The sequence below is a fragment of the Tiliqua scincoides genome, chromosome 6 (genome assembly GCF_035046505.1).
Source record: "Tiliqua scincoides isolate rTilSci1 chromosome 6, rTilSci1.hap2, whole genome shotgun sequence".
In the NCBI taxonomy this organism is placed as follows: Eukaryota; Metazoa; Chordata; class Lepidosauria; order Squamata; family Scincidae; genus Tiliqua; species Tiliqua scincoides.
This window is the reverse complement of record NC_089826.1, coordinates 52,566,437-52,586,794: the sequence shown is the minus strand read 5'-3', so window position 1 is coordinate 52,586,794 and position 20,358 is coordinate 52,566,437. Positions and strand designations below refer to the sequence as shown.

At 42.4% G+C, this 20,358-nt stretch overlaps 1 protein-coding gene across 5 annotated transcripts in view; it reads right to left on the bottom strand.

Moving 5' to 3' along the window:
• The window catches only part of CLCN3 (chloride voltage-gated channel 3), a 77,654-nt gene that overhangs the window by 27,405 nt on the left and 29,891 nt on the right, over positions 1-20,358 (bottom strand). For 3 of the 5 annotated variants that reach the window (XM_066632797.1, XM_066632800.1, XM_066632798.1), the window contains 2 exons: positions 5,333-5,493; positions 3,728-3,827 (listed from right to left, as the gene is read on the bottom strand). In XM_066632797.1, coding sequence (XP_066488894.1) covers positions 3,728-3,827; positions 5,333-5,493 — 261 coding nt within the window. The remainder of the gene's footprint in view (positions 1-3,727; positions 3,828-5,332; positions 5,494-20,358) is intronic. The other 2 variants (XM_066632799.1, XM_066632801.1) reach the window with 1 other exon arrangement.

Here is a 20,358-nt window from a genome sequence, read left to right as displayed (position 1 = left end):
GGGACTCCAAACCGGTCCACAGCGCAAGCCACAATTATCCTTCTAGGTGTGGTGCGGAGGTGGCAAAGTCTTATTCCATGCCACAGCCTCCCGTCTTCACACCTGATATTTACACTGTCTCATGTCAGGCAGCTGCTTCCACTATCCATTGCCCCAATTTCTTCGGGGAAGCGACTGCCTGGCACAAGGCTGTGTGAAGATCGGGTGCAAAGACAGAAGACTGCGGCATGGACAGAAGACAGATTTGCCCCTGCCGCACAGCACCCAGAATAATTATTCCGGAGTGCTGGATCTCACCCATGGGCTGCAGTCTGGTAACCCATGATCTAACCCATAGTTCACTATTTACCTCAATTAATAGTCAATTCTTGCTAACCGCATATTCCTTTTCTGTGGATCTGCTCATCCACAGAAACAAGAGTATTATGTCACTCCATTCACTGTCTGTCCTTGGCTATCAATGGCAGCCACCTTGACCAGGTTAACTATCCCTCCCTCTAACCCCATTGTTTGGCTGCTCCGCAGTCACCCAAACCATGGGTGGCAGAGAGGTTAGTGGGGGCGTGGAGGGAGGCGGGAAGGAGGTGTTCTGGGGCAGGTGGAGTCAGGGAGGGTAGGGAAGAGGCATGCCAAGGGGGAGGGAGCAGGGCAGGAGGGAGGTGGGACTGGAGGAGCTCTGGTCCTCTGCATCCAAAGCCTTCGTATTGGGCTACCGGTCTGATATGGAGGCTCCTGATTCTATGGCAGCCCAAGGGATGCCGCATAATTGAGTTACACCATTGCGGGGCTGCTTGCCTTACCTGAGGGAAGGCGATAAAAGTCACCTTCCCCCAAGGAGCCGCTGCCAGCTGCGTTGTGCGCAGGATGCCGCAGCAGTCCCAGCACAACACGCAGTTCAGGATTGGGCTGTAAAATGACACCAAAAAATTTAGACAGTTTAATTGGATTGGATCTAATAAATCTGAATCTGTGGATCTACTCCCACCGTAGTTTGTCCCCCCCCCCCAGAACCCTCATAGCTACATATAATTTTAAAAGCTGAGCAATCTGTGGCGTTGCACATTCAGTACATTTCTTCTTGGATTGGTCAGAACAGGGTAAAGTCCAAGTCTACAGATCATGATATCAGTTAAACCAGCATCAAACTGACTGCAGCCCTCCAACCAACTTCCTGTTAGTGTTTGCCCTGTGCAACAGTAACAGGAAGTGGGTTGGAGGGTTTCGATCAATGCAACGTTAACAGCAAGCAGACAGCACAGGAGGATTACAAACAAAAACAGCTAAGTCATTTGTGCAATAGGAGGAATTTGTGAACTGTTGCTTGTTAGCGTTAAGCCCCAGAATTCCTTGCTGTGCCATGATGAGTATAGGGTCCGCTCACACCCACAGTTTCTAGTATTCAAGGTGGCCGTGGGAACATATCCTCCGCGGATATGAGGTAGGCTACTGTACTTTTTCATTCAGAAACAATATCATTTCTCTCACACAGGCAGAGAGAAATGAAAAGCATTACAAGATTGTGTTGATATGACAGATCCAGCATCTGAATGTAGCAGGCTCTAATACATATACTTGAACTCCACAAAATCAAGTATCACATACTCTTGTTAAATATCAGAGAATGTTTCACATGCACAACTCTACAAATATATGTAGCGTGTGGTGTGGAGTCCAGCAAAGCTTTACACTATATACCAGCAGTTCTCAAACTGTTTGGACTCCAGAGTCCTTTACACTCCAAAGATCAAGCCTCAGGGAGCCCCAGAGCGCCAGTACATGTGCAAAGTGGAGCAGTGCTGAGCAGATGGCAGACATTTATGGTATCCTTGTGGAGTTCCTTAAGAGGTCTCAGAGAACCCCAGGACTCCTAGGAGCACACTCTGAGAAATACTGTTGTAGACTATACTAAAATTCCTTGAACAGCCAGAAGAAAGTAAGTCTGAAGTCTTTATAAAATACAACACACAGTTTTTCAGCTTCTTAGGTCAAAAAAAATTTACAACCAGTCTGACTTGTTCTGCAGGTAGAAGAATTATGTATTTTATTGCAGGCATGTTAATATTTTACTTAACAAGGAAACAAAAGCAGAAAAACCAGCACTGCCAGTTTTATTTGCAATATTCTACTTGTAACATGCAATACTGTTCTAAGAAAGTTCATGAAAACTTCATAGAACAGGTGGAGGAGGAGGAGCCAACAGTGGAGGAAAGACAAGTCCCCCAGGAGCTCCTGGGAGACAGTTTGTTTTCCCCCAAATACTGCAGGTCTGCAGGGAAACTGAAAGCCTGACTTTCAGAAGAAAAAAAAAAGCTTGAAGTGTAAAGTTTAAGCTGGAAATTTAAGATAAGCAAGTGTTAATATTGTCCCCGGCTCTGACTGACTGATTTGGCTAAAAGTCCTGGATATATTGAAGGTGTTAATGAAAGACTTTTTAAGGAGTTTGAAAGTGCTCTTTTTCTCTGTCATGGAATAAATTGGTGGTGGATTATAATTACAACTATAACTTGGGTGTGAACTAAAATCCAGAATTATTCTTGGACATAATTGGATATAAATATAATTCTCATTAGATTTGAAAGAGCTTTGTTTTCTCTGCACTAGAGACGGTGAGACTGTTTTCTTTCGTTTTGTTTTTCTCTACGTTAACTGCACTGGACTGTTATCTGCAAGAAGTATGTAAGGAATGCAGATGGCGGAGTAGTAATGACGTGGTGGAAGTGAGGAGAATAATATGTTGTGGACATCTAATGGACTAGAGAGAAATTGCAAAATGAACTCTGTTCCAGAAATGTGGACACAGAAAATCTTGATTAATATGGAGAGATTGCTTGTTATGGAGCAACAACAGCTGAACTGGTCCTTGCAGATTCAAGCCAGTCTGGAGACCCTTTCCCAACAGATTGTAAGGAACAATTGGAAGATGTGAAGAAACAAGCAGAAGATAAAAAAGGGAGTGAAAAAGCGGACAAGGAGGAAAATCAACAGGATGATCAACAGGATGAAAAAGAGGTGCTGATGGAGATTAAGAAAGGTAAGATGGACAGAGTAACAGGAGTGCACAAATCACAAAATTTGTTGGAACAAGAAGGAGAAAATATATCCCAGTTAACTGGAAGAATTAACACACCCTATATAAGAAAGTGTGGATTTATCAGATTTTGTTATAGAGATAAATTATTAAAGATATTACAGGAGAAAAAATGGAAAGTAAGAAAGAAAAAGAATCCTGAGGGGTAATCTGAGGGTTAAAGAAAATTGGAGGATTTATTCAGCAGGGGGGCGCGCACAGGGAGCTGGTTATTATAACCCGGCAGTTATGCCGGATTCCAACCCCCATTCCCGGGGCAAGTGGAGCAGCTTCAAGCCGCTCCACTCCTCTCAGACTTGCGCCACCTCCGGAGATGGAGCAGGTCCGAGGAGACCCCTAGGGGCGCGCAGCCCTTACCCATGGGTAAGGGGAAGAGCTTCCCCTTGCCCGTGGCTGAGCCGCTGCTCGCTGCAATCCAGCGCTGGATGCAGCACAAGCCTCCTGGCTTGCCTGTTCCAGCGTGGGTTAGGATTGTGCCCTAAACTGTGTAAATGCGAGGCAGAGAAACCATCATCATCTCTCTCCTGAAGTTTCTTTTACATTAAACATACCGACATATTATTATAGTATATCGACTTTAAACTCTAGAACTTCATCAGCTCTATAAATACAACATGGGCTCTTCGAAGTTGTCCTTACCTGATGCTAAGCCAGTTAGTGTTACAACTAGCCATCCTGACCATGCATCATATAAACTCTTTGACATCTCCCAGGCCGATTCTTTCTTCTTGCTATTGATCTGTGGGGAAAAAATCATAACTTGAATATTATACATCTTTACTTAATAAAGAAACTATAAGCAAAATAAGTGTTCTCCTAACTGAACTATGAGAGACACTAAATCCTTGCACCTTTTGATTCAATGATAAACCCTTTCCAGGTTGTCTACTTGTGCCTGACTGCTGGAATGACGACAACAATCTCTTTCCCTGATTCCGGACTTTCCGCCTGAGACCAACCTGAATACAGGTGGGACCTCGGTATCTGCTGGGCTTTGGTTCTGGAACTTCCCACAGATACCAAAAACACAGTGTTAAATAGAACAGTTAACAATTTAAAAACAAAACACAATTCAGTCAATTAGAACTGCTATTTTGCAGCTTACTCCGAGAAAAGTGATTTCCTCCCTTTGCTCTGGCTCATGGCTGGTGCTTAATTACTTCCACATTCCATTGTTCAGCAAACCAGGGCAAGGAGATGGGGTCACTTTTCTCAGAGCGAGTTGCAAAACAGCAGTTCTAATAGTCTCTGGACAAGGGACTCTGACTCCCTAGAACAGCGGCTTTTAGAACAGGGATTGTAAAGGGATTTTTTTCCCCTTCTCTAGGGATTGGCAGGGTCCTTCTTAATTGCAGAGGCTGTCAGTGTTGAGTCTAATCTGTAGCTTAAAAAATCAGTATATAAGAAGACTAGACCTACCCAGATTCTCTATGGTCTTATCACTTTCTAGGATACATCTTCCCTCATACTTGTACGAAAGTCTCGTTTCAGAGGGGGGCAAGAGCTCCTGCTTTGCATGGTCAAAAGACCATGCATGGTCAGAAAACTATTTTCATGAACAGACCCACAGCAAATTGTAAGCAGGCCACAAAATAGAGTCCATAACATACTTCCAAATGAGATGGTTTCATTCTATATCATTCAAAGTCTGGCTTAAATAATCACTGTATTAGTTTATGCTATGTTAAACAAGAAATTGTTTTTAAAAATACAAATACCAACCAATACCCTACAACAGTGGCTTCCAAAATTACCAGGGTAACGCAACCCCCACAGCTTCCTCTTCCTCGCTCAGTTGGGCACCACCATCATGAATCTTGAAAAATTTCACAAGATCCAAGATGGGAGCTCCAAAATCGCATGAGAAATTGCAAGCTCCAAGATAGCAGCGCCTGGAAGAGCTGGTAGGAGGGGGACCAGGAACATCCTGCCAGTGCCCCTAAGGCAGTGCAGTGCATAGTTTGGAAACCACTGCCCACAGTGAATTGTATGAGTATATGACTCAACAGCGCACTAACAAAATGCTATATTTTGCAGCTAACAGACATAACTCCCACTCACTATTGGTCTCTCTAACACCAAGAGGTGTTTCAAAACAGCATTATTTATTTTACTCAGAAGTAAGCCCATTGTATTCAGTAAGTCTAAGGCTATAATTCTATGTTACTCAAACACCTCTACAGAAAGTTGCATCAATTATATAAAAACCACCACAAAACAATATCATAAAGCAATTTTAAGTACCCGTCTGTGTCTCTCTCTGTCTTTGCATTTCTCTCGCACCCAATCAATAGTGTGGAAGTCATCATATGTTCCCACCCCAGGAATGGGTTCATCCAAGAGGTCCAATAAGTGTGTTGAACTGTTAATACTCCCTCCATTTGTCATCGTATAATGAGTTCCTGCTGTAGAAAGAGTAAAAAAAATTAAATTCTGTAACAAAAAATAATTGTCTATACACTTGTGTATATCAAATAAAATCACTATAGTATCATGGTCACATTGCAGTATAAGATGACATTACATGCTACTAATCAGTTGGGTTTGTTCAAAGCGGTCTTTGGGATCCAACAGGCTCGTGCTTGAATCCATGTCTGCTTCTAGCAACTGGTCATATCAAAGTAATGTACTGTATTTAAGTATGTAGGATTCTCAGCAACAATAAGCAAAAACGATCAGATGTAAATAGGAAAATGTATGTGTCGAGACATTTTCCAATACTGCCACTTTTCTTCCATATTGCTGAGTTAATTCAAATATTTTAAAAGCGTCCAAGGGGAAACAAAGCCTAAAGAGCTAAGAGACAACACCCATACAATTACAGTTCAGCTTGCTTTATAATGCCTTTGGGGCATCATTGTTTTGCCTGATGTAGCCAACATTCATTGCAAATTAAGGGCAGCAGAGCCTTACAATTCTCTGCCCAAGACTAACAGCAGGCCTAAGCCTTTAATCTGCTTTTATATAGCACCAATGTGCCTGGTGCTTTATGCAGAGAAAAAAGGCCCTTGCCCCAAAGGGTTTACAGTTTAGATACTGACACTAGGGAGACAACAGACGTGGGAATGGTGATGGGGCACAACAAGGGAAGCATATGCAATTGTTTCAGTTTCAGTTACAGTAGTTACTTAATTACAGTAGGGAAGAGGTCTAAGATGTGGCTAAACACTGAGATGGAATCAAGAAAAAGCAAATGAAGTAAGAAAGAAGCATCCTGCAGATGTTCCAGTGCAAGGAACAGCATGGGGGGAAGAAAACCTAGAGTCATCCAAAGGAGATGAGACCTTCAAAAGAAAGAGGGTGGTGGACCCAAAACAGAAAAGGGCAGGAGCGTAGAGCAATGTTTCTCAAACTGTGGGTCGCGAGCCAATTTCAGGTGGGTTTCCATTCATTTCAATATTTTATTTTTAATATATTAGACTTGGTGCTCCCATGGTATGTGACTGCATTTGGGGAAATGTTACAGACCTGTACTTTTAACAAGCTTTTATGTATATTCTTTTAACAATCATAGTAAATGGGACTTACTACTGGGTAAGTGTGGGTAGGATTGCAGCCTAGGATTGTTACAAATTTTCCTGCTTGATGATGTCACTTCTGGTCATGGTATCACCTCTGGTGGGTCCTGACAGATTTTCATTCTAAAAAGTGGGTCCCAGTGCTAAATGTGTGAGAACCACTGGTGTAGAGAGATAGTAGGCATGAGTGGTAGGGAGGGGTAAAATTATGAAGCATTTTAAAAGTAAGAAAGAGGCACTAGTGCTTGATTCAGAAGCAGACAGAGAGCCAATGAAGTAAGTTAAGGGGGGTTTAAAACAATGAGCGAGATGATTGCTGAATAGTGGTAACTGGACAAAGATAATCAAAGACAGATCAATAAGGAAGAAGCAGCAATAGTCACAGTGAAAAATGAGGAGGTTTAACATGATGTCCACATCTACTTTGAATGTACTGTCATCTTCACTGCTAGAGCACAAAGGTTTCTAAAATACAACTGTTACTACTGTACACATCTCTACCTTCAACTCTTTCATATTCTGCAACAATGCAGGCTGAAAGGAATAAAGTGTTCATGTTGTAAATGTTGTATATTATGTCTAGCAGTCAAGCAGTATGTTTTGAGATACATTGTCAAAAATGGGGTGCCTAGCCAGTCTGTTTAGGTGTTTTCAACAGAATCATGTGAAATTTGACCCAGGCCAGGAATAAGGTAACAACCCCTTCCCCAAATATTCATTAATCCGATCTTGGAAAGATCAATACAATTCTAATATAAATTGGATACATCAGCCAGGTTCTTTCTCTTAGAAAATGGAACAACATATCTATATGCCATACAGAAGGTGCATAACAGTGTAGCAGGTAAATCCCAATTGTTGCTTTCCAAACAGTTGGGGTGATCAAGAGCCCACAACAATGCCAAACTATAAACACTCAAAAATGAATAAGGTCACTAAAAAACACAAGACAGAAAAATCCCAAAGTCTATTTGTTTCCCCAGAATTCCCACTGGATTTCTCAACTTCAGCACATATTGGGCACACATTTGAGAAATGAGATGAAGAAATGCAAGTAATATATTTCTAGCTACAATATAACCAAAAGGGGAACACATTACAAAAATAGAATAAAATCAGGTAGAGTGAAGAAGAGGTTTTTTTCCCCACAATTTCAAACACCCTTACAAACAACACCTTCCATTTCCCTGCATCTCCTCCAGTTTTCTTAGAATCTCTGCCATGCAAATAATTATTGTGTCTCCCCTCCACAACTATGCTTTTTAAGAATTCACTATAGTAAACTGGAGCATTATTTGGAAGGAGTTCTTGGTTCATGGCTAGACTATGAAAGTAGGTCACACTGCAAGTATATTAACTAACATAACAAGTTTCAAGTAACACATTTCAAATCAGGAATAGAGATACAGCTTAATGCCTTAGAAACACACTAGCTACTCATGGGTGAATTATTTGTCCACAGTAATGTTTCCAAATATAGCTTTCATTGTAGCACATTTCAGTTCTTGATTTATAGCATTCTTCTGCAATTTTTATCAACAGAACTCAATCTATTCTGAAGATATGTCATAGAAAGAATATTCTACTCCACTCCTAATGCCTGCAGAGAAGAGGAAAATCCTCTTTCCAATATTCATATATACATGCAATTTAAAAATATGCCAATAAGGTCATTGCCTAGAACTGAAATTTCACATGCATGTACACTGCTCAAAACAATAAAGGGAACACTTAAACAACACAATGTCACGCCAAGTCAATCACACTTCTGTGAAATCAAACTGTCCACCTAGGAAGCCACACCGATTGACAATCAAGTTCACATGCTGTTGCACAAATGGAGTAGACAACAGGTGGAAATCATAGGCAAGTAACAAGACACCCTCAATAAACGAGTGGTTCTGCAGGTGGTGACCACAGACCACTTCGCAGTCCCTATGCTTTCTGGCTGATGTTTGGGTGACCTTTGAATGCTGGCGGTGCTGTCACTCTAGTGGCAGCATGAGGCAGAGTCTGCAACCCACACAAGTGGCTCAGGTAGTGCAGCTCATCCAGGATGGCACATCAATGCGAGCTGTGGCAAGAAGGTTTGCTGTGTCTGTCAGTGTGGTGTCCAGAGCATGGAGGCACTACCAGGAGACAGGCCAGTACACCAGGAGATGTGGAGGAGACCGTAGGAGGGCAACAACCCAGCATCAGGACCACTACCTCAGCCTTCGTGCCAGAAGGAACAAGAGGAGCACTGCCAGAGCCCTGCAAAATGACCTCCAGCAGGCCACAAATGTGCATGTGTCTGCTCAAACGGTCAGAAACAGACTCCATGAGGGTGGTATGAGGGCCCGACGTCCACAGGTGGGGGTTGTGCTGACAGCCCGACACCGTGCAGGACGTTTGGCATTTGCCAGAGAACACCAAGATTGGCAACCTCGCCACTGGCACCCTGTGCTCTTCACAGATGAAAGCACGTTCACATTGAGCACATGTGACAGACGTGACAGAGTCTGGAGACGCCAGGGAGAACGTTCTGCTGCCTGCAACATCCTCCAGCATGACCGGTTTGGCAGTGGGTCAGTAATGGTGTGGGGTGGCATTTCTTTGGGGGGGCCGCACAGCCCTCCATGTGCTCGCCAGAGGTAGCCTGACTGCCATTAGGTACCGAGATTAGATCCTCAGACCCCTTGTGAGACCATATGCTGGTGCGGTTGGCCCTGGGTTCCTCCTAATGCAAGACAATGCTAGACCTCATGTGGCTGGAGTATGTCAGCAGTTCCTGCAAGATGAAGGCATTGATGCTATGGACTGGCCCGCCCGTTCCCCAGACCTGAATCCAATTGAGCACATCTGGGACATCATGTCTCGCTCCATCCACCAGCGCCACGTTGCACCACAGACTGTCCAGGAGTTGGCAGATGCTTTAGTCCAGGTCTGGGAGGCGATCCCTCAGGAGACTATCTGCCACCTCATCAGGAGCATGCCCAGGCGTTGTAGGGAGGTCATACAGGCACGTGGAGGCCACACACACTACTGAGCCTCATTTTGACTTGCTGTATGGACATTACATCAAAGTTGGATCAGCCTGTAGTGTGTTTTTCCACTTCAATTTTGAGTATGACACCAAACCCAGACCTCCATGGGTTAATAAATGTGATTTCCATTTATGATTGTTGTGTGATTTTGTTGTCAGCACATTCAACTATGTCAGGAACAAAGCATTTAATAGGAATATTTCGTTCATTCAGATCTCGGATGTGTTGTTTAAGTGTTCCCTTTATTGTTTTGAGCAGCTTATATACAGGCTAAGTGCTAATTTCATTTTCCTAAAAAAGAAAAGCTTCTGAAAGAGATATAAAAGATTACACAAACAAAGCTGTAAAACCATCTCCAATGGTTTCTGCAAGGTCATAGTCTTGGTAAAGGTTTCTCAGATATTCTCTTGGCTTATTAGACAAGCATCAATCTGATCTCCAAAACCCTGCCACTCCACACACACACACACACACACACACACACACACACACACACACACACACACACTCTCTCTCTCTCTCTCTCTAAACTGCCTCCCAAACTCCTTCCAGCTAACACATGGCACCAAATACACACCTAGGATCTCCACACACCTAGGATCCAGTGATCTGGGATTCCTGATTCATTTCAGGGGAATATACAAAGATGCCTCTGAGCACATGAATAGTGCCATTCCATTTCCACAAGTGTGGACTGCCCCTCCTCTCACAGTAATTATTACAGAACAGATGGCAATGTCTTCCACAAGTTTGAGACCCTGCACTATAAAATGTAGTCCTGCTTTTTTCTAACTCTCATATAACACGACTTCACAATTAAAATATTGCTTTGCCTTTCTCCAGCAATGGGTAGGTTCTTCATTCTTTGCACCCAAGACACAGGGCTTCAATTTGTGCCAAGCACCAGTCCAATATGTGTTTCTCATTAACAAGATACCATGTACCTTTCCCTCCACAAAGGCAGCTCCAGATTTTTGGTCAAGTTCACTACTTCAAACAGCCTGGTTCTTGAAGCTCCCCACCCTACTTTTCTTTAACCAGCCATGGAAAAACACCAGAGAGAGTTAATGCAAAACCTGTCATCATCATCCCCCCCTTTCTGGGATAGCTAAAATGTGAAGCACAGAGCTTAATTCTTATACAGCAACACCAGGAAGTTCACATGATCCCAAACATCTTGTTATTCAAGTTTCACTTTCTACAAAGTCATTTTATCTCCCAGGTTTGCTTTTGTGCTTGCGCTCTCGCTCTCTCTCTCTCTAGTATGTACATATGGAATGGAAGTGGAGAGGGCAGATTAGGATTTAAGTAGCAACAATTAGGTGAAAGAGAAAGGAGAAACACAAAGCTCTTACAGTCCAATCCTAGGCATGTCTACTCAGAAGTCAGTCCCATTTGAGTCAATGGGACTTACTCCCAGGAAAGTGTGGATAGGATTGGGCTGTAAATCTACCCAAACATCCTGAAAGCAGCCTTCTTGCTGATTCCTAGTGCTGGCTGAGGCAGCATGGGCAGGAGAGAGAGAATTTTACTTGCACAACACAGTAGAGGCATGTGTGTCTTGGCACTCAATTACACCAATATCTGATGTGAACACAGTCTATGCAGGTGCACACAGAAAGAGCCAAGATCCCAATCCGCTTCCCCCACCAATTCACAAAATGGAATGGGGTCAACAGGGCATGTGCAGATTCCTGCAGTGATAGTGGTGGGTTACCTGGGCGAGCCCAGGAGAGACAGGTAAAAAATGTTAATTACTCTCCTCCCCCCCCCCACAGTAGGTGACCTGGCCACCAATGGGTCTCCTCGAACTGATATCATGTGTCCAAGGAACCTCAAGGGTTTGGTTCACACAGGGAAAGGCACATAGGATCTCAGCATGCAATGCTGCTGCAAGATCTACCCCTCCCACCCATGAACTGCCTCCTGCCCCAATCCCCCCCCCAGTCTACAACCTGCCCACACCACCATCTTACCTACGTGGGTTGTTTTGGGCACATGCAGGACCTGTCATCATTTGCACGGGCAGTCCCAGAGCACATGACAGATGTGCACCTTTTGTGGCACCACACTGGAGGATCAGGAGACCCACCACCATAAGTGCCCAATAGGATTGAGACTACAGACTAGGCTTTTGAAAGAAAACACAGCCTCTATCCTTTCCTCCAAAATGTCTACTCCTAGTGTTTCAACTCCTATTCAGCAGTAATAAGAGAAATTTTTCATAGTCCCTCTCTCTGGCCACAGGCAAATAGACAACTAGGATTTCTTGAGCTTGGTCTTGTCCATGCAATCTGCACCAGCAAATATAGTCTAAAGACAGGAATTTCTCATAGCAAAGTCCATCTTGCCTTAGAAGCTGGCTTGTACCTGGAATCAATAGCATACACTGTCATGTTCTCTAAAACTGACAAAAAATAAATTAGAGTTCTCCAAATATCATCTGCCACAACACAGCCCAGTAAGTAAAATACACAGGCAAATCTGTTTATACAATTAAAGATTTACATATCATGTTTTGTTCCATAGCTGGAAAGCATTGACCTGAAGTGGCTTTCTCTGGGTCAAATCTAACAAGAAGGGCTTTGGGCTAGAAAAGCTTGATGCACAATACATTGGTCATTGTTGAAGGATGCAATGGGAGGGGGATCCTGTTGGCATCCTTTAGTCTCGGAAGACTATGGTATCGCGCTCTGAATGGTGGCTCTGGAATAGTGTCCTCTCCAGTACACGAAGCCTGGGTAAGTAGGTATGGAGGATAGGCTGTTACCCATTCAGCAAATCCCCCCTCTCCACGTCACTGAAATGGTCCAATGGAAAGGCAGAAGCCAATACGGTTGGTTCCAGCGGCGTCGCAGGAGTTGCCAGAATGTGACTGTGTTCAGCCATGAACTGCCTCAGGGACTCCAGCTCCTGATTTTGCCTCGAGGTTGACTCCTGAAGCCTTTTCCTTAACTGGATGTAGCCACAAGGCAGTGGAGGTTTGGGATCAGAGTTTTCCTTCTCTCAGATGAGCTGCCTTCCCAGGCTGACGAGCCCCATCTACCCGGTGGCTGTTTAGTCGCCTCTTACGACAAGTACAGCCAAACTGAGGGCCTATTCTTATCCCCAGCCCCCAGGGAGGGAGGGGAGGGGAGGGGAGGGGGATCCTCAACATAACATAAGTACATGGCTGCCTGATATTGAAAACTAAGCTATTAAATGTGCACTAGACATAGGAATTAGTTCTTAATGTCCACCATCCATAGCAAAATGAGTAATGGCAGAGCCTGCCAGAGATATATCACTAATTCAAGACCTTGTTTTTACTCTGTGTCAGTTAATTACAAAACCCATCACAGTGCATAGTGGCATAAATCACATGAAGCAGAAACAAATTTAAGTTTGCCAGTCACAGGTAGAAGTTTATATCTGCAAACAGTTGCAAATTGAAGCAAAGAGGGAACCTGGATCTCCACAGAAACATTTTCATTTTGCACAGGGGAGTCATGTGAGGTTGTTTTAGCTCAGTTTCTCCCATAAATGAAAAGCTAAATTTTCTAATGTTAGCACATCTTCTTGGATAGAAGTACAAGCTGAAGCTCATCACCAACACAAGGTGATAGGTCAATAATCCATAGTTAAACACATTTTGGATGAAGTAAGTTCTAAATTCAATTCCTAGAATCTACAGATGGGACTGCGAAGAACCCCCATGGGCTATATCCACCCTAATGCTTTTGTCTCATTTGAGATTATGCACTTTGTAACCAGGAATTGTGTCTCTCCAAACTAGTGTAATCCATCCTGTAATTTTACACTACTCCTCTAAAAGATATTTCTGTAACAGAATGCTATTGCCTTGTCTGAAGTTATAACAAAGCAAAAATAAAAGATGTGTTGGTGAATGACTACGCATATTTGTAACTAAATGCACAGAACTGGTACACCCACCAAGAATCTGAGGTGTAGTCTGTAGATTACTCCCAATAAAGTTTGTGACTCATGCAATATAATCCTTTGTATGTTTACTTGGAAGTGCTTCAGTTTAATCCTGCCATCAGACTTGTAATACACATTTCATGTTCTAACACATATCGGTTTTAGTTGTCTGACATGGTGCTGTGACCCCCATTTTCTCGTTATCAGAATCGTATAGAAACCTGAGTTCCATCGTCTAGAAGTTAGATTTTGCTGTACTTCAAAGAATACAGTAGTTGATAACTTTGTTCTGATTTCCCTCAGATCTCTAGATCTTTGCAATGTATTTTCAGTACAGAGACTACCCCATACATTATGGGGTTCAGTACATTATGAATGGGAGATGAAAAGAATAATTGTTTACTTAGCTTGAAAATATTTTGGGAGGCCAAAATATATCTGCAAGGTCACCCTAAACAATCTTCAAATAATCACCCAAACAACAAAAGCAGCCAATAAAAAAAAGGTTTAACTGAAGTTCCACTTAATATATCTTAAATGCTCTAGAAGTAAAGTACACTTATTATTGGAAAACAAGGAGTATAATTTTTTCAAATTCAATTTTTAATATGTTCAAGACAATCTTCTAATTGTCCCCTTATGACTCAATTCTGATGAATAAAATCGATGACATGCAGACAAATGAGATTTTCATAACAGAAAAATTCCAAATGAATTTGAGTATATTTCCAGGGGTCTTAAACAAATGAGTTAAAAATAAGGCCCAAACCAAACATGCAAAAATGCACAAGGAAATGGGCATTTCCCATGGAATAAGTGGTCATTTGGATGCAAAATATATATGAGCTTCCTTATCTGTGAGACTCCAGTTGGTTCAGAGGCCTCTATGTGCATTTTTGAATACATGCTTGCAAGAACCACATGGTTCTCAATATTTATGAGTAAAGGTGTTTGAAAATGGTGATGTCTTACTCAGATGTAAGCCCTTTGTGTTCAGTAAGGCTATAATCTTATCTTACTCACAGGAAACAAACACCTCTATCCATGAGTTTTGATACCTTGGAGGCAGCAAGATGGCACCCTAGTCTGGCTCCTGGAGGAGCCTTCTTTCACTACAGCTCAACCTCTTGTTGTTCTCAGCTCTAAAGGGCAGCTATTTCTCCCCCTTCCTTCTAGCACAGAAGTGCCCAAACCCCGGCCCAGGGGCCACGTGTAGCCCTTGGGGGCTTGGGAAGCCCCCAGTCTCCAATGAGCCTCTAGTCTTCTGGAGACTTGCTGGAGTCCCAACAGCTCTCAGTGTGGGAACGACTGTTCCACCTCTCACCCAAGCTGTGGGACAAGGGCTTCCTCCACTACTTGCTGTTTCACTTCTGTGATGCAGCCGTGGCAGTGAAGGAAAGCCCAGCCTTGCTTTGCGCAAGGCCTTGAGCTATGGCAAGACCTTCATTCATATAAGTTCCATCTCTAATATGTTCAGTAATGTAAATTTATTCAAATTTTAAATGTAAATTAATATTTTTTCCCAGCCCCCAACACAGTATCAGAGAGATGATGTGTCCCTCCTGCCAAAATGTTCAGACACCCCTGTTCTAGCAGGTAAGAGAGACAGAAGTGAAAGCAATTGGTGCTTGAATTTTTGCTCTATCTGGCTGAAATGTGGAGGAGAGAACAATGGAGCCTTCTTTCTTCAATACTTTGATCATCTTCCCACTGGAGAGAGAAGGGGGAAGGTGGCTGTTTACTTCTGAGTAGGTAAACACAGAATAAGTACCATTGGGATTTACTCCCAGACAATGTGCAGCCCAAGTAGCGGGGTAAGAGGCTCGCAAGTTGTCTGACAAACTACAGCTTCTCCACTTGTATGGGTGACCTTGCACAAAGTGCCTGTTCTAAACATGCGACTTCCTTCAATTGAGAAATTCCTCTCTCTTCCCCTGGATCATTTCACAGAGAGACCATCTTCTAAGCCAGTGGTTCTCACACATTTTGCGCCGGGACCCACTTTATAGAATGAGAATCTGTCGGGACCCACCGGAAGTGATGTCATGACCAGAAGTGACATCATCAAGCAGGAAAATTTTTAACAATTTAAGGCTACAATCCCACCCACACTTACCTAGGAGTAAGTCCCATTTACTATCACTGTGAAAAGAATATGCATAGTAGCCTGTGAAGAGTCCAGAGCTGTAGCATTTCTCCAGATGCAATCACATACCATGGTAGCATCAAGTCTACTATATTAAAAATAAAATATTGAAATGAGTGGGGACCCACCTGATATCAGCTTGTGACCCACCTAGTGGGTCCCGACCCACAGTTTGAGAAACACTGTTCTAAGTATAGCTAAATTCAGGAAGGTGTGTACTCATGTGCTTTGCTCTCTAGACTGGCACTTGGGATATTGAGGGAGGGGGTAGAGAAAGTTGCAAGGGAAGCCAATAGTGGTTTAAGTCTCTTCCTGCTTTGGGGGGGGGGGGGTCACTGGTTTATATTACCCTATGCATGCCTAATCAGAAGTCACATTGTTTTCAATGAGGCTTACTCCCAGGATAGAATTTCAGCACGAGTTGCAAACAGGGCATGAATGAGAATGAGGCAGAGAAAAGAGGAGGAAGCTGAAATATTTGTCTGCTTTTCTGAATGTGGGTGTGAATGGGTGGGGGGAGGGTAGAAGAGTGCCTGCTTTGAGGCAGGAACCTATCTTGTTTGTTGAAAGTTGCAAGGAGTAGCCAATAATCTATTATGCAAGAAGATCTAGAAGAAAACAGCAGGTGAATCCTGCTGTCACTAGCAAGAGCAGGACTTCACTGTCCTCAGAAGGGGTAATCCTCAGGGGGAAGCTCACCACCACCACCCCCATTCAGCTTGCAAGCACTGCTTGGATACATGCAGACACACAAACTCTGCTGAAGGATGACTTTGCTGAATCATATAGTTGGAATCCCAACTGTGGTGGTCGTGTTACGTCTTCTTACATCCACTACACTATATCACAAGAACTGTGGAAATGAAGATTTCTAGTTACTGTTAACCAATTTGACTAGATGAGTTAAAATCCTTCTTAATTATTGAGAATTCATATTCAAATAGGTTTAAAAACCAAATCAATGTACTATTTCACGCATCCATCCACCCACCCACCGAGTTTTCCTATTACTGTAAAATTACTGTAAAATACTGTAAAATTTTAATACTGTAAAATATTACTGTAAAATAGGACTCCACAGAGTCCTTTCTACAAAAGATATGTAAAGCTGTGGCCTACAATGAAAGCCTGATTGGTCCTTTAAGATAAACTTGTCACAACATGCATGTCATGCTAAGAATGATCTGCAGATATCAGAGCACAGCCATCTTCCTACTGTCCTGCAGATTGGAAAAAATACAGCAAGAAACATGGACCTTTTTCCTAAGGAAGGGTTATGGCCACCATGCCTAGATTGTGAAACCAAACTTTTGTTAATCTGGTATCAGCCAAAAGTGAACACAGTCTACCCTAGTAAGAGAATCAACTTGAGGCTAAAGTAACTTAGCTAGAAACACGTCTTGTTGCCAAACCCCTTATGCTTTTTATGGTTGTGGTACATAAACCCATTTGTTGTAAGCATGAATACTGTGTCCTGCAATTATTCTAGAAATAGATGGCTACCCACATCACCTTACTGCCTAATTATAAGCTACAAGGTGAAATATAGTAATTGAAATAAAGTAAAAAGTTGAATAACCTCAAGGAGAAAGTGATACGGGCATTCCCGGTTTTAAAGTCTAAGCTTCCTACTCATATAAAGAAATTTGTTTTTGCAAGACTCCGAGCTGTCAAACTAGCTTTATACAGTGGATGAATAGCATTCACATTTCCTGTTGAGGTCCAGAAGTGACATCATTAAGCAGATCAATACCAAAAATAAGCACTTTTTTGTCACTTAGGAACTCTGCTGCAAACGACAAGAGAAAAATACACCAATCCTGATCAGATTTTTCAAAATATTCGACAGTCCAATCATCATGCAGACTACCCTCTCAGCAGTGACACCTCAGCACAGCTCAGCAGCTGAGAGCAGCTGAGAGCAGTGCTGGAAGAACCTGAGGAACAAATAAAAAAGCTTTCGGGGGCCGCATTTTGCATACAGGCCTTATGTTTGATACACTGATTGAAAATTCTTCAAATATACTAAAACATAGTAAAACTTTTTAAAAAGTCTAACCCAGTGGTTCTCAAACTTTTCAACACTGGGACGCATTTTATTAGGATCCACCAAAGTTTATAAGTCTTTTAAAAAGGTGATCTAGAAAGAAACATTTTTATTCACAAATATTTTATTTATGTATTTGCAAAAAACTCAATCGATTTCTCATAGTGAGGCAGGCCTAATTAATCACCTCAAGGTTGGAGGGGCTTAATTCTGTGACCCAGCCTTCACCTGCCCCCACTGCCTGTCATTGATGGACTTGGGGGGGGGGAACCAGAAGAAAAATGCTCAAACATTTATTTCTCTATTTTTGCACAAGCTTGCAAACTGCAGGAGATTAGCTCCTTGTAGGGCAATTAGCAGTTATCTGTTATTCGAATAGGCTCAGGGCTTGAGGCAAACAGTTATCTGATCACCCATATTTTCATTGGAGGCTCTGCAGAACCCACCAGAAATCAGGTCATGGCCCCCCAAGTGGGTTCCAACCCACAGTTTGAAAAAACACTGGTCTGACCTTTTAGATTTTATTATTGTTAGCATTTATACTAAGTATTCAAAAATGCCCAAGTGGCCAGTAAACACTTTAATGAAAAAGGTCACATAGGTAAGTTTAAAACAGAACACATCTTCAGGAATGTGTTATGAATATATTCTTTGGCATTGTACAGGTAATGTAAGCCAGGACCTGGGGGGGGGGTGGTCCAGGAGAACAGGTGTTCCCACATCTCAGAGGGAAGGGGCCATTCTCAGTTGCCATTCTGCTCCCTTTGCCTCCCCTGGAGGCATTCTGAGGGCTGGAGAGGCTGCACACAGCCTTCTAAGGGCCTTTAAATGTTATTTCCAGTTTTCAGAAACCTCCAGGTCGGGCCAGCACCCCTGGAAGTGTTCCCGCAGGCACCACAATTACACATAATCAAAGCCTGCAGATAAAATTAAGGGTTGCAATGATTGTAGCAATGTTCATTTTTATATCCAAACAAATCTGGAAACTGGGAAATTCAGTGTAAATCTTACTTAAGTCTACTAAGAGCCTAGTTTTCATTTCGGCCTTTTTTGAAACCAAGCTACAGAAGCAGCTTTTATAACAAAAAAAAAATCATCCTAGTTTTGTTTTGTTTCATTCTTGAGCTGCAGAAATAAAGGATATATGGTGTGACTTTATAATAGCTTCAGAATATCAGCAGGATAGAACAGAATGGATTCTGACAATTATACCAAAAAACCACAGAACAAAACTAAGTTGGAGAGATAAGATACTCAATATAATAGTTATATTTAATAACTCCATATAGATGCTGTCTTGATCAAATGCACATTTGTTTATTACATCCTTATTACTACTAAGCCCAACAGTCCTTTATTTAGCGCTGTTAGAAAATGTAACCCATTTTTGTTGGTCCACAGGTGTATACATTTGGTCCCTGTTGCATATATGCTACATTGGGCAGAATTGGCTTAAGAAATGGAGAATTAGTCTCAATTTTTCCAAAAGTAATTTATTTCATGTTAAAGGAGCAGAATGACACTTAAAGACGAGAAAGAGCTTGCAGCAGAACTGGAAAGACAACCACAGCTATACTCTGAGGAATCCAGATTTAACACAGTAGTATTACTCAACTGTTGAAAGGCCCATCCCCAAAGTGATCCATCTACATACAACAGCAGGCAGCTACTAAAAAAAAGCAACAATAGAAATGTGAGGGCAATGGTGATAAGTGAAGAAGCTAGAAGGAATGATTCAAAAAACTCGATGTAACCTGTGGGCTGCCAATTAAGGAATAGAATCATATAATGGAATGCCTACGTTTTGATGGACTTGTGTCATCAAGAAATCCTTGGTATTACGAGAAAAATTGTGAAGAAGTTAGGGACTGGTTTCCTTATGCTTTGGTTACCCATGAAAAACACTGGAAGGGAACACAATTAGCTGCAAATCACACCAATCTTATGAACTTCTGGCTTCCAGGTGACACAAGACTGCTGTTTTTAATTAACAAAATTATTTCATATAAAACCAAGAGTACATTCACATGAGAGAACATGACCTCCTCACCACTCAAAAAATATTGTCTTAAATCTTGCCATTAGTTCCTGTTGCTTGATACAGGTAGTTCTATGATGCCATGTTTGAAATACCTCTCCAGTGGCTAATACACAACTGTAAAGTCAAGGCTTTTCATACAGCTCTAACATGTTTGCGCTTACTTTGGGAACTAATTAAAACCACATCACTTAGAAGATACTTCCAAGCATCATACAGCCAGTTTGATCCTGAGCAAGGTGAGCATTGATTGCTCTTGTGTTAGGTGGGCCCTGATTTCCCCTATTCCTCCCCACAGCAAATCTCTGCCCAATCCAACATTCTGAATTGTTCCAATCTTCAAGAGCAGATTTTCAGGAGTCATAGGGAACTAGAAAGCCCTGCTGCACAAGAACTCAACTTGCACTTCTCTACAAACAACTCCCTACCTTTACTTACACAGTCTCTGAGATGGAGAATAGCAGTTATTTTGTCCAACTGCATCTAAAGAAAAAGGTCTTCTCACCCTCCAAGGTTGAGGAACTTGCATTCTCTCCATTCTCAAGTACCTAACACTAGCATAATGCTGCTGCTC